Source organism: Cyprinus carpio, chromosome A18 (assembly GCF_018340385.1).
Source record: "Cyprinus carpio isolate SPL01 chromosome A18, ASM1834038v1, whole genome shotgun sequence".
NCBI lineage: Eukaryota > Metazoa > Chordata > Actinopteri > Cypriniformes > Cyprinidae > Cyprinus > Cyprinus carpio.
The window spans coordinates 22,060,218-22,075,427 of NC_056589.1; the positions used below are offsets into that span (position 1 = coordinate 22,060,218).

At 36.1% G+C, this 15,210-nt stretch overlaps 1 protein-coding gene across 1 annotated transcript; it reads right to left on the bottom strand.

Annotated features, from left to right (window-relative positions):
- Positions 1-8,658: 8,658 nt before the first annotated feature.
- LOC109110532 (unconventional prefoldin RPB5 interactor 1-like) lies at positions 8,659-14,422 on the bottom strand. Its single transcript, XM_042775456.1, has 10 exons — positions 13,906-14,422; positions 13,521-13,599; positions 12,884-13,019; positions 12,702-12,793; positions 12,539-12,599; positions 12,266-12,452; positions 11,383-11,636; positions 10,479-10,626; positions 10,131-10,374; positions 8,659-9,766 (listed from the first exon to the last, which is right to left on the bottom strand). Exons 2-10 carry the CDS (start codon positions 13,521-13,523, stop codon positions 9,584-9,586), a joined length of 1,308 nt encoding a protein of 435 aa, XP_042631390.1. The 5' UTR covers positions 13,524-13,599; positions 13,906-14,422; the 3' UTR covers positions 8,659-9,583.
- Between the last annotated feature and the right edge of the window lie 788 nt (positions 14,423-15,210).

A 15,210-nucleotide genomic window follows, 5' to 3' on the forward strand; every position in this document is an offset into this window, starting at 1 on the left:
TCATAATGTTCCAGTTGAATCACTGATGGCAGATGGACTATTTTGACAATGTCTTTCATATTTTTCTAGACCTTGACAGTGTAAATTACTTGGCAGTCTATGGGACAGTCAAAAGCCTCCCGGTTTTCATCCAAAATATCTTAAATTGTGTTCCGAAGAGGAACAAAGCTTTTACGGGTTTGGAACAACATAGGGGAAGTGATTAATGACAAAATTTTCATTTTGGGGTGGAGTAACCCTTTAAGTTAAAGTTCAACTTTTAAAAATACATCTTGAGGCATTTTTACTCATTTCCCATCTCAAGTTTTTCAAAGCAAAAATGTGTTCCATGTGACACTTAAAAAAAATTAAGTTAAAAGTTGAGTGCAGCATTTTTAGAATGCCATGTCATGCACAGAACATGGCAAAAGATGTCAGCCGCGAATGCTCACACGTTCGTCTAGTGCGATTACACAGAAAAACAATGGAAAAGTAGTGCAATGGAATGGTAAAATGTTCTGTGTAAAAACTCTTACAGTCTTTACAATGGCACGCACTATATACTGGTCCTAGATCACAATTTTCAGAAATATGTTTAATTTAATTCCTGTCAAAAATTAAATATGACACTATCCTGACAAAGATGTGACTGATCATTACTTCATCCAATCAATCAAGTTATATTTTAGTTGTAGCCTTCTAATATCGTTCAGGCAGCATAAACATTAACACAAACCCACCCGCAGTCTCTCAAGCTGCTGTCCCATACCTTCAACATGTTAGCTCAGCACAGAAAAATGACAGAGACGTGATAACGTGCTGGAGAACACACACACATACATCTTCGCATACAGACATCAAAGAGGTGCAGAATCTTGTCAAAGCTGTGAAAATCAGCCTGTGTGCTTGGCAGGGTGAGTCCTTCCCTCATGAAAAAATGCCCCAATAATAACATGAGCTGTAAGACAGAGGTGTCAACTCTGTCCATCAGCTTGGTTTCAGGATATTAAGAAAGAAATCACAAAGGAAAACATCTGTAGTTATTTTTTATATAGAATGACTCATTGTGCGTTTATAAATGACTAGAATGCTGAACAAATTAACCCTTGTGCTGTGCTGAAAATCCTTTACCTAATTTGCCATTTCTGGTCATTGTGCTACATTAACACCAAATCTTAGATTCAATCTTTTGGTCAACTTGTTTTTTTTTCAATTAGCAATTTTTTTTAACTGATTGGTCGTAGGCCTCATTTATCAGAGTCTAAGCACTTCAGTTTATGAGTGATCATTTTGGCAATGTTCACTCACCAAACACTATTTTTGGGGTAGTTGCTATACCCTGTGTGAGCAAAGTCAGTAATGTTTAGTCCTGTATGATAACATTATCTAGCATTTTTGGAAAAAATAACATCCAAAATAACAACATAACATGAGGGTTAAACATTTGGAATCAAATCAATACTTAAGGTTAAATAGCATTTACTTCCACAGTAACATAGTATAGCAAATCTGAATAAAATAATTTCCAAGATACAACGTGTGCATGTATATAAAGTATATGTGGAAAATGCATACATAGTTTTTTTACCCTTCATAAAAATTCACAAGAAGAATCCCACCTGGTCTTTGTCTTATGGCACAGTAATCTGACAAAACAGCTTATTTCCACTTGAACTTTCCTTAAAAGAGAGTAAATTCCTATTAAAAACTGCGTGAAAAAAAGTAATTTATATAATGATACGACTATTTTTCATGGAATTCAAACAGCCATGTAATACTTTGATGTATTTGCTTACCTATTTCAAGAGTACAAATATTTCAATATTTATATAATAATTTGACATTTGATTTGTGACAAAAAATAAAATATAAAATAAATAAATTTAATATATAAATAAATACAAAAATGTAGACAGTGAATTTGAACAATTGCAGAAAATTCTGTCTACTGTAGTTGCTGGTATAAATTACCATGTGCATATAGAAATTGAGATTAAATGTTGCTATGTATGTAAGTAAGTGTATGTAAATGTTGCTATGTGTAGTAAGATTCCTCTCATCGCTTTACATTTTCTGTTTATTCTGTTTATTGATATAGTGTAACTATCTGAAAATACATTTTACTTCATTCATTGTTGTTAGTTACTACAACAAATGTATCCTGAAATAAACAAACCCAAGCAGCAAGCGCAACATGCTTGACTACTCCAATGTGATCTGACTTGACCCTGTGACAGGTGTACTTGTCAAGGATGAGCCTGTCCCTTTCGATTTCATGTCATGTAGATGCACAGGAGACATGAGTTTCCATTCACTGGACTTTTGCATGGCAGGAATCAAATCTTTTTTTAAATCAAACATGTCCAAAGATTTTTTGTGGAGGAAAAAAAAAAAGTGTAAACGCATACTCTTTGGATGATTAGACAACAATTCGACAGCAAATATCATAGATCATGATTAATAATCTACTGCAGATGAAACATGAAATGCAGACATCATTAGCACTGACTGTTGCAACTGCTGCAAAACCCATTGTGACACTCTTCTGATTAATGTGAGCTGGCAGACATCAGCGTCAGCTTTAATCTGAAGGCGATGATAGGCTTTGAAATATGGCCAGGATATTGTAAAGTCTTTAAAACTGTGAATGCCTCATCCAGACAGATTTAATAGAACCTTCCTCCCCTGCACTGACCCAATCATGGGACTTCAAATGTGATATATAACAAAACGCAAGACAGTCATTAAATTGCATACCGTATGTCAATTTTCGGCGCATATACTTTAATAGGCTATTTGATTTAATCTTCATGTTGTGTTGAGATTAAACTCACTGTTGTCATGTTTGGAGTATAAGTGTAAGAACAATAAAAGCAAATTTAAATTAATGTCTTATTTTCCAGTCAAGTTCCTCAGAAAACAGTAAAGGCAATGTTATTGAAGCTTTATGTCTCTTTTTAACAAAGCAGACATGCAATTTTTAGAAATGTGATTGGTATCCATTAAAGTAACATTGTTTCTGTTTGGGGTAAATTTAACTGGGAGCATAATCACACTTAAGAAGAAAAATTGAATAAATAATAGAAATCTCAAAAGCCAGTCAAGCAGCAGTTCTCATCCAAAGGGCCAGGGCCTGTTAGGGGGCCTCGAGATGACTTAAAATGATTTAAAATAAGACAAAACAAGCATTAAAATAAGTTACAACTAACATTTTTTTCTTTGATGTACCAGATGCTATTGTCTTGAAAAACTATATTTATTTGATCCCCTGCTGATTTTGTAAGTTTGCCTACTTACAAAGAAATGAAGGGTCTGTAATTTGTATGGTAGGTTTATTTTAACAGATAGAGACAGAATATCAACCAAAAAATCCAGAAAAAAAAACACATAAAGGTTAGAAATTGATTTGCATTTCAGTGAGTGAAATAATTTGATCCCCTACTAACCAGCAAGAATTCTGGCTCCCACAGATTGGTTATGTGTCCATGTGGAACACAGATTAGTCCTGTCACTTCAAGAAGTTACTCCTAATGTCAGCTCGTTAGGTGTATAAGACACCTGTCCACACATTCTGTATCTTACATTCCAACCTCTCACACCAACCTTGGGCAAGACCAAAGAGCTGTCAAAGGATGTCAGAAACAAGATTGTAGAACTGAACAAGGCTTGAATGGGCTACAAGACCATCAGCAAGAAGCTTTACTGTTGGTCATTAACTGTTGGTGCGATTATTCAGAAATGGAAGAAATACAAAACAACCATCAATCGGCCTTAGTCTGGAGCTCCGTGCAAGATCTCACCTCATGGGGTAAAGATGATCATGAGAAATGTGAGGGATCAGCCCAGAACTACACGGGAGGAGCTTGTTAATGATCTTAAGGCAGTTGGGACCACAGTCACCAAGCAAACCAATGATAACACACTATGCCGCAATGGACTTAAAATCCTGCAGCGCCTGCAAGGTCCCCCACTCAAGAAGCCACACGTACAGGCCCAATACAAGTTTGCCAAAGAACATCTAAAGGATTCAGAGAATGCTTGGGAGAACGTGATGTGGTCAGATGAGACCAAAATTGAGCTCTTTGGCATCAACTCAACTCGCCGTGTTTGGAGGGAGAGAAATGCTGACTATGACCCCAAGAACATCATCCCTACAGTCAAGCAGGGAGGTGGAAACATTTTGCTTTTTGGGCTGTTTTTCTGCTAAAGGTACAGGACGACTTCACCACATTGAGGGGCAAATTGACGGGCCATGTACTCTAAAATCTTGGACGAGAACCTCCTTCCCTCAGCCAGAACACTGAAGATGGGTGATGGATGGGTCTTCCAGCATGACAATGACCCGAAACATACTGCCAAGGCAACAAAGGAGTGGCTCAAGAAGAAGCACATTAGGGTCATGGAGTAGCGTAGCCAGTCTCCAGACCTCAATCCTATAGAAAATCTGTGAGGGAGCTGAAACTTGTAACTTACAAAATCAGCAGGAGATCAAATAAATATTTCCCCCACTGTATATGAGGAAGTCTATTTTTAAAAGTGTGATTTCCAGACCTGGAAAAGTCATGTAAAATGATAAAATCTCCAAGGGAATTTCTATAAAGAATATAGCTTTTCTAATTATACCATGCTGTAAGTATTTTATCAGTTTAAACTGTGAGTAAAATATATATATGTTTTTCTTTTTTAAAAAAAGGCCCTAACTACGCATCCACACCAACGCACAATAATAATCTGTTTATAATAAGCATGTGCTGCAGTTTTGTCATTTGCCGCTTTGAATGCTCAAACTCTTCAAAGTAGAATCATTATGGTTTGCTGTCATTGTTTTTATAGTTCATCAGCTGCAAAAAAAATAAAATATATAAATAATGTGATTACAACAATATTGTATTATATATTTTATTAAATATTGTATATTTTTGAGTTATTAAAAACCCCTGAAAAAACATGAGGGTTAAGTAGTATGCTGTACGGATACAAATAACCACTTAAAGTTGAAGGTGGAAGTGAATTACAAAAATAACTAATATCCTTTGCATTATCAGACCAAGGTGAATACATAAAAACTCTATCACTGTTGAATGCAAATTTACCTAGATAACTCTTAATAAAGAGAAGTCCTATAAAAAGTGCATTGTTAGCAGAGAGCTCTAAAGTTATGAAACCTGGAGAACATACACCACATTTCATCTGGAGGTGTGGTGGTGACTGACTGTTAATGTAAAGCTAGACCCCAACCCACCACCACCACGCTCTCTCACATCATCATTCACAAGAAGTGTTGCTATGACAGTAGGATATTGACAGGTGTGACAGAACTTTGATTGCAGCATCAGCCTCCGAGCTGGGGCTTGTCCTCTGTCAGGTGTGAGCAAAGCTCTGCTTACCAACATGGAAGGAAGAAAAAAGGAATGTTTTAAAACACCTAGATAATGCCTTAACTGTTAGTCCTGTATGGACATCATTTAAGTTTCAGCAATCTGCACCAACAACGCTATTGAGATTTCATAAACGTTAGTGAACTTGACACAGCCTTGCCACAACTTCAGTAAACCCACTGGAATCAACCAACAAATTATTCAAGTGAAAGGAACCACTTACCAATTATTATTTGAAGAAAAAATTAATAAATAAGGGGCATTTCAGATTGAAATCAATCATGGCCGCCATATTGAAAGGTCGTTTCAAACCGAAATGCTCAAAACTGGCCACTTCAATTCAAAGAGCCGTTCGGAATGAAGGATTTTGAAGGGTACAAGTGAAGGACACTTTTGGCCACCATGATCCTTTGCACAGGGAAGTTGTTTGGCGTATTTATGCATATTTAGTGTATAAGTTGTATGGCATTATTTAGAACTAACATGGGACGAATATATGCATAGGCAAAATGTATTCATTTAAAACCAATTGCTTATGAAGAAATATCCATTGGCCTTGGTGCGATAAACCATAAATAAATAAATAAATAAGCTTAGGTGACGCTAGATGCCGAAAGTCTGCAAGTCTGGAGATTTGAGTTGACAGATTCCATAGAGAATATACAAAATTATTCCCCTATATCACTCGTTTGTTATTATTATTATTACTTAAGAGTTATTTTTTAATAACTCAATAAATCAACTCTAATAATACATTTAAGTAAAAAAAATACATTATATCCCATTTATTTTATTATGCACTATATAGTAAGCAATAATATGAATATTTTAATATTGTGTGTATGGCTCTCTGTTTCATGAACGGATATTCAAGACATTTTTTTTGTTTTGTTTTTTGTGAAGTGGTTCAAATTTACCAGGTGAGAAGAATTTGCAGATTTCGACTGTTTGTTTTTTGTTGAGTGGTTCAGTTTTGGTAGGTTTTATTAAGTCCTAGTTTATGACCATAAATGTAGTATCATCTACCTAGAATAACTATTATAACAAGAATACTTTGAAAACTACATCTTTTAGTCAACTATTCACCCATGCAGCTCCATTCTAACAGTACTGAAAAACACAAATACAGGTAGCAATAACAAATAATGGAGTCTTACTGTATGTTCTCCATTCTCATTTTGCTAACAAAAACCTGTGTGCCAGGCATATAAATGTGAATGCAAATCTAAGAGGATATGGCTCTGACCAAATTAGACTTTTAAGAAGCCGGCAAGAGAAGACAATGTAAATGGAGGAAAAAGATGTTTCCCTGCCACCGCAAGTGTTGGAAGCTTTGACAGGCACATCTCACACAGGCTGACAGCTCTGTCAATAGCCCCAGGATGGCAGGTCTGATTGACAGCTAGCAGGTGGTGGCTGAATGGAGTTGTCAGGGCAACTGTCAATCAGCAGCATTGCCATGGAAACAAGGGAGGTAACACAGCTTCCCGTGGTGATCTATTGTTTTACCAGTCAAACACATGCATGGTGGAACACTTTCATTGCAAATCACCAGAATGAATGTAATTGCTTAACAATTTTATCGAGAATTGAAATAGGCTATATATTTAGACCAAGATGCAAAACATGCACAGTAATGTAAGGAACAAGGATCCATCGCAAGCATGAAATAATAAACAGCTCACTCTTTTCAGCTTCTTTGATACTACTAATTGCACCCGAGCAAAATCCAGGGCAGGTTTGTCATTCAAGCTTGAATTGATATTCCCCATCTGGCTCCATTAGATGTGTTAACTGCACAACTAATTGGTGTGTAATTGCCTTTAATAACTGTTGCTTTGAGATGAGTATCAGATGTTTTAATTATGGGGTGAAATAGCCACTCTGAGGCACTATGGTCTGGTATAGTTGATATGTTGAGTCTAATGATGACACATCCAGACTGAACTCAGCCACTTTGGAGAGACTCTGGCCCCTAAAACGATGGATCAGCATGAGAGACCAGCTGGACATCATAGAGCTCATGGGCCCAGAAGCGATTATTACTGCGATCCTTATCAGTGACAGTTTCAGTAACACAGACGCCCCAAGCCATTGAGACAGTGGCATAAAATAGAAGGCACCACAGTGCCTCTAGATTTATTATTTACTGGCACAGAAAATAATCTGAAAACATTGACTCATGAGTGAGAATTAAAGTGATAGTTTTTCCAAAAATGAACATTTTGTCATCATTTACTCACCCTTATGTTGATCCAAACTTGACTGTATTTCTTCTAAATGAGACAAGTTCATGTTTGTCTTTTCAGTGAAATGGATGTGAACAACAGTGAACAGAGGTTGTTAAAAAATTACAAGCAATATCTCTCATGACTTTTAGTTTTTTGCAATAACACTGCTAAATGAAATCAAAAATCAACTCAAAGTCATTTTAAGCATGAAGATCATGCTTGAAAAAAAAATTGATTTGAGTTGATCATTCAGTCTTTCTAGACAGAAATGAATTGAACGAACTAAGCTGTGTTCAGCCCAACTGCTGACTCAGAACCTGTCCACATCCAAATGTCAATGTGCTGATGGATAAGTCTGCAGTCAAACACAAGTGACTGATACCGGTGCAAACAAAGGCATTGATGGACACCGTCCTCCTCAGAAATACTCCATCCTTGCCTTTAAAAGCCATAAGTAATAATGGAGCACTCTGAGTCATCTAGGTTTTGGATTATTCTGACACACTTGTTTCCAAGAAGGCTGAACTACTTTTCTTGAATGCCACATTGTGAACCATGTAAAAGACTGCAGAGATGTGCCCGTGATTGATTTATTGTGAAATAATTCAACACAAATATATAATTGCCTTCGATTAAGTTAATAACTCAAAGACATGCTAACATATATATGTTGGCCCAAAGCTTACATTCAAAATGTTTTAATTCTAAATATTTTAAAACCCTATTTTATTAAGTTTTATAACATTTAAAAAGAATGCTTATGTAAAAACACCTAATTTGACCAGCCTCCTTTTTTTGGTAACATTTCCTTCACACTGGGAGCCCTAGATTCAGCTGCCAAATGTAAAAAGTTTTCCCCCCTCCATAGGCAGCAGCTTGTTTTGACTGATTTTTAAAGATAAAACAGTAAAAGGCTTTAGCGCCCTCTAATGGTTCTGACTGAACAACACCACATGACAAAAGAGTTGCGTCATCATCAGTAGAACCGCTACTCGGTTAATGCACAGAAATTAATGCACAAATTAACGTCCTGTGTAGAACCGAAACCTAATGATCAGTTAAAACACTTGTACAGTCAAAATCATTTTATTTTTTTTCCTTTTCAGTTACATCAACATTTTTCCGGCGGTCACAAAAAAGCTGATGTACAAAGCCAAAAACTTTGTAAACAAGATACAAAACGAGATAAAGGAGAATCAGAGACGAAGTTCAGAAAGGATAAAATTACATATATATATTTTTTTTTATGCTGACAGAAACTGACAGCTATTTTATGACCAACATATGTCAAAGTTGCACATAAATGTCATGAATTAACAAAATGAGAATTAACTTTGATAAAAGCATTTTCCAACAAAAATCCACATCATAGACAGTAGTCATGATGTCACTAACACTACTATTTTGTTTGTCTTGAAAACATTTTAGCATTTAATTTTTTGTCCATTCTATTTTTAATATTTATTTCTCTAAATGAATACACACAAAAGATACCTAAATGTGCAGCTTCTTCATAACTTAAAGAGATAGTTCACACACACACAAAAAGAAAATTCTGTCATCATTTAATCAATCTCATGAAGATCCAAACCAGTATGACTTTCTTCTGGAAACAACGATTTCCAACTTCCTTCAAAATAACTTCCTTTGTGTTCCACAGAAGAAAAAACATCATACAGGAAACACAAGACTTTGAGTAAATGATGACAGTTTTAACTTTATGGTGAACTATCCCTTTAAACAAACCATCTGGCATTTAAAAAAGCTAATTGTAGGGAAATCATTTATCATCTTTATTAATTACTCTTATAGAGCAAATAAAATGTCCAGGGTGCATGTAACAAACAAAACAAAACAAAACAAAAAACAGACAGATGTCAGTATAGAAGTGATGTGGAGGACAAAGGAAGAGAGGACAGCTAGTGAGAAAGTCAGACTATAAGAGTTTCAGTTGTACAAAACTGAATTTAAAAGTTGTGTGTTGATGAGATGAACTCATGTCTGATGCAACCGAGTAGCTTTAAACTTGGACATCCTCTTGGGAGGCTCCTGAAGAGCTTCGGGGCCCACCTCCTCCAGCTTTCTCTCGGGGATTGTGGGTAAGGCAGGAGGGGCGATGGTCAGGTGTGGGATGGAGCAAGAAAGGGGATCCTTTTCAATCACTGTGCCTGTAAAAGCCTAAAACAGAATCCTCTCATTAAATATTTAAATGTCGTCTTGTTTCTGAGCAAGACAAATAAAAAAAACAATGCATTTAATATAAATTCGGGACTGGTAAGGAAATAGATTTTTTTAAGAAAATTTGACTGCTGCTTTTCCATGTGAATCTCGCTGACATGATGCTGGGGCTTCCAGAATATTCTGTGTAGTAACTAGGGCATTTCTATGATGTTGCTACAGTATTTTGAGTGGGTTTTAAAATCACGTTGCACTACAGTGAATAAATTGTTCACAATAAGATCAATAACATGCAATTAGAATAACGACTGGGTGAATTTCCATTTCATGCAGACTTTAACCAACAGTAACAAGTCTTCTGTACCTCAAAGCGTCCGTTAGTGCGGGGGCTCGTTCCAGTGGGGCTTTCCTCCCCAGTAAAGCCATCGCTGGTATCACTGTGTGTGGCGTCATCATGGCTCCACGAGCGTCCAAAAGCTGCACGGCGCTCTTCAAAGTCAGCTGTGCTGCTTTCGCTGGTGTCACTGCACACGCTGTTCTCGCGGCTGCGGGACTTCAAAATGGACTTGCGTGGGATTGGCTCTCCATTCACCAAATCCACAAACACCCTACAAACAAACACTTGTGTTGAAACTGAACTGATAAAAAAATGAACAAGCAGTGTAATACTTCAGTAAAAACAGATGAATGACGTTTCCCATTAGGCTGTTACCTATAAATGTCTGCTGGGCTTGTGATCTTGTAACCTTCATGAGAATGGCCGTTTCTTTTGCCACTTTTCTTTTTTCGCTTGGCTTGTGCCTTTTGTTCATTTCTTTCGCTGAATTTTAAAGTGGTGTTCTTTCCTGTATTTATCCTGACTCACAGAGAAAATGGAAAGAAAGAATTATGCAAAACTTTTTATTTTCAAGACACACAGGAGAAAGTAATTCAATGCAAAAAAATAAAATGTTAATATACACTACTGTTCAAAAGTTTGGGGTCGGTAAGATTATACATACATACATACATACATACATACACACACACACACACACACACACACACACATATATATATATATATATTGATTTTAATAGAAGCTTCTAAGGTTTACCAAGGCTGATAATTTTTTTTATTTCATCAACAATACTGTAAAAACAGTAAAATGTGAAATATCATTACAATTTAAAATAATTTTGTTCTGCTTTTATATATTTTAAAATGTAAATTATTCCTGTAAAAACAGGACTCATTACTCCAGTCTCCAGTGTCACATGATCCTTCAGAAATCATTCTATGCTGATTTGCTGCTCAAGAAACATTTCTTATTATTAATGTTGAAAACGGTTCTGCTGTTTAATATTTTTTGTGGAAACAAAGGGGCCGTTCACATGTCGCATTTAGCTTTCTCCTTCCTTCCAAAGCGCTCTGGACCTGCTGTTGCTAAGCATGTTTTATCACGTTGCACTGCATGCACGCTCTATTTGTGTGCGCTTGCCGCACATCTACATTTTAAATAAACTTGAGTGCGCAAAAATCTTTGATGAATAAAAAAAAGTTCAAAAGAGCAGCATTTATTTGATCTTTATCTTATGTAGGACTATCTAAAAGGGGTTTATGTAGCACTCGACTAACCTTTTTGAATTCCGCAGTATGAGAAAAATAGATAGTTGGAAGACCATTGCCTGCTTCCTCATCACAATCTTCCACCTCCTCATCCTCAGGGTGTGAGCCATTAGTGCCGTTCATCTGACTCGTGATAGATGACGGTACCCAGCCATTTTCCTTCTGATGGCCATTAACCTGGACACCGCTGCCACTTTCTGCTTCCTTCTCTTCCTCTGAGGAGGAAGTGGTGTCTTCTCCATTAGTGTCTGTGCTGTCCAATCTAGTATAACAGGGGAAAAAAATAGAACAAATTTATAAGCACACTATTAAAAAGTATGTGCAACAGCAAAAAAAATTTTTTATGTGTACTGCACTTTCATTTTACCTAAAGATGTATGCATATGTGGTATGATAAACAGGGTTTCTACACTTTTAGATCAATACATTTCCCCTGACCTTTCTCTAAACTTTGTGATTACCGGATAAGATTTTTCTTTTAAAAATGTAATTGAGATATCTGGGGTTGATTTCCATTTTAATGCTATGCACCAATACTTTATTATAAACACTGGAGAGATACCACCTTGTGTCCCATAGGAAACAATTATTAGCTAGTATCATATGTGCTTTGTATGTACTAATAAACAGCCAATATGTTAATAACAGGCATGCTAATAAACAACTAGTTAAATAGCAGTTAAATGGTTCCTATACTAAAGTGTTACCATTTTAAAATGTAGTTTATTCCTGTGATGGTAAAGTTGAATTTTCAGCAACCATTACTCCAGTCTTCAATGTCACATGATCCTTCGGAAAACACTAATAGGTTGTTTTGGTGCTCAAGATAAATTTCTTATGTTGAAAACAGTTGTGCTGCTTGATATTTTTGGGGGAAATTCAATATTTTACCGGAATCTCTCATCTTGAAGTTCCTCCTCACGCTCTAGTTCATCAAGTCGGGCCCACAGCTCCTCCTCTGACAGCAGCCCTGTCTTTCTCTCCTCATCTTCTTCTTTCTTCTCCTTGTCCTCTTCCAGTTCCAACAAATACTCCTGCTTAGGTTTAGAATTGGGTTTGTGGGCCAAACGATGTTTTCCTGCGGAAGCACAATAGAGAGTAAATGATCAACAGAAGATAAAACAACCTGATAACACAAAAGCTAACCTGAAAAACTAGAAGTACCTTTGGTAAAGTCTTCCTCATTTATAACCTCTTCTCTAATGTCTAGAAAACCTTCAGTATCCTGTTAAAAAAAAAAAAAAAGAGCAGACATGATTATTTCTTCCAGAGAAGAAAACATCAGTATAAGGTTTCCATATAATGAGGTCATGGTTAGGACACTTACACCAGTCAATTTTTTAAGATCATCTGTAAAGTCGGCTCTATTCTGAAAGTTTTTCATCACTTTCTGTAAGTCATCTAGCGCATTTTTGACATCTGGAAAAATAACACATATATCAGGTCAAGCTGCATGGATTTTTCCAAACTGGTCAATGGAAAATATTAATAGAATAGAAACGAACTCACGTTTCTTTCTGTGTTCCACAAGAGTGTCGGCTTGTTTGGCAGAACACTTTGCAAACCAGTTATCCCCGAGGAGCACCGTTAACTCATTAGTGTGAACTAACTTTCCAGGCATGAAAGCCAAGGGACCAAATGGTACCTATCATGTTGAAAAAACATCCATATGAGCAAAATCAGGCCTTAAAGTAATAGTGACATGTTCACTTTCAAATCTGACAAGTACAGGCCTGTTTACTCATGATATCTACAGATCTACCACAGCAACACACATAAGGTTCTGTTATTATAAACATGCACTGCAATTAAGTTGCCTGTCACTTTAAATGCTCGAGCTCTGATTGACAGTTAATGTTTTTATCATTCATCAGCTAGAAAAAATTGTGCAAAGTGATTCCAAGGATATTGTTCCTTTATGTCACTATTGTTATAGCTGTGGTGTGAACTGTGAACTTTGCTATTCTCATAGAACAACAGAGATTATTAAAACTTTATGGTTATAGTTATCATACTTCATGTAAACCGGTCTTAAAACAGGCTAAAACTGTATGAATAATACTCTGATGATAACTTAATATTTGTTTGTGTATCGACATGTGAAGATTAATTTGGGTGCATCAGTAATTGAAAAGTGACACCATACCATAATATCATAAGACAACTTGTCAGGCAAAGTCCTGAGGCGTTCTTGAAGAGATTCATAGTCCTTTTCCACTTTATTCCTGTCAGTCAAAGAGAAAAATGAATATTCTAAAAGGAATTTTGTGTGTTTTTGTTGACACACAAGCTCTATTTTTGTCCTACCTACTGAAAATCTTTTTAAAATACTTAAAAGGAATATATCAAAAGCCTGTCAAATCTTGTCATAACCATCAACAACTATATAGTGATTCACAGTATAAATAGCATTTCCATTCCAGATTTAAACATTCAACAACCAATAAACCAATGACAAGCTCACATGCAATAATGAATGATAATAACGTTATGCATGTCAGAGAGCTGTTAAACTGCACGAGGACACTCACCAGTGCTCAATTTGACTTCTGCAATCTTTCACCACCTGTTGTGGAAACAGAGACAATTTATCATTTCATTACCGCTGAGATTCCCAAAATGCCACAGACATCCAGTGACAATCACTGCTAAACGACTGTATTATTCTGATTAATGTGAATTGGCCATTACAGAGAGAGAGTGAATTACAGTCCTGTAAGTTTCCAATGAATACCCGTGTATTTATGGCAATGTAAAAAAAAGTCTGTAGATTCATACTTGTACATAAACATATTGTTTCCTATTACAGTAATAATAATGAGATTGTTTTGGCATTATGACAATTAATATTTCAAGGTTAATGTAGTTGAATGTCATGAAAATAATGTAACAGTTCAAATCATCTTAATGCTACTAAAAAGTAGGCTTAATTTTATTTTTGCAAAGTATAATTTAAAAGTTAGATTCTTTTCTTCTTTTCAGTTGTTGTTTTTCATATTGGCGTGCAATATTACAGAGGTTTGTCTTTTAAAGGGATACTCCACCCCAAAATTAAAATTTTGTCGTTAATCACTTACCCCCATGTCGTTCCAAACCTGTTAAAGCTCCGTTCGTCTTCGGAACATAATTTAAGATATTTTGGATGCAAACCAGGAGGCTTGAGACTGCCAAGTAAATAACTGTGTCAAGGTCCATAAAAGGTATGAAAGTCATCGTCAGAATCCATCTGCCATCAGACGTGCAATCTTGGTGTTATATGAAGCGACAGGAACACTTTTTGTAAGCGAAGAAAACAAAAATAACAACTTTATAATGCAACCTTGTGGCGCGGATGACACAGAAGAGCATACACAGCATCCAGGTTTTCATCCAAAATATCTTAAATTGTGTTCCGAAGACGAACTGAGCTTTTACGGGGTTTGAACGACATGGGGGTAAGTGATTAATGACAAAATTTTCATTTTGGGGTGGAGTATCCCTTTAAGAGATTCACCCACCAATAAAATAATATAAAGCATGTCTAAAAGCATGCATTATGTGTTTTGTTTTTCTTATTTTCTCTTTTAAAAAGACATGTCGCTTAGTGTAGTCCGACACAGAAGTTTCCAGATCTTCTAAAAGGAAAATCCACCAGTTTTGCTGACTGTAAAGGAAGCAGTACAAATGTACCTTTCATATCTGGCCAGCCAAGGTTTATCCTCCAAAGTCAATACATAGGTAAAATACAGTTTATTTGCCTTCCAACCACTCAGTCACTCAGTCACTCAAAATACCATTCAAATATAAATAGGTCAGTTAACCCTTACCTTCACATAGAGTCATTTCACAGCATGTAA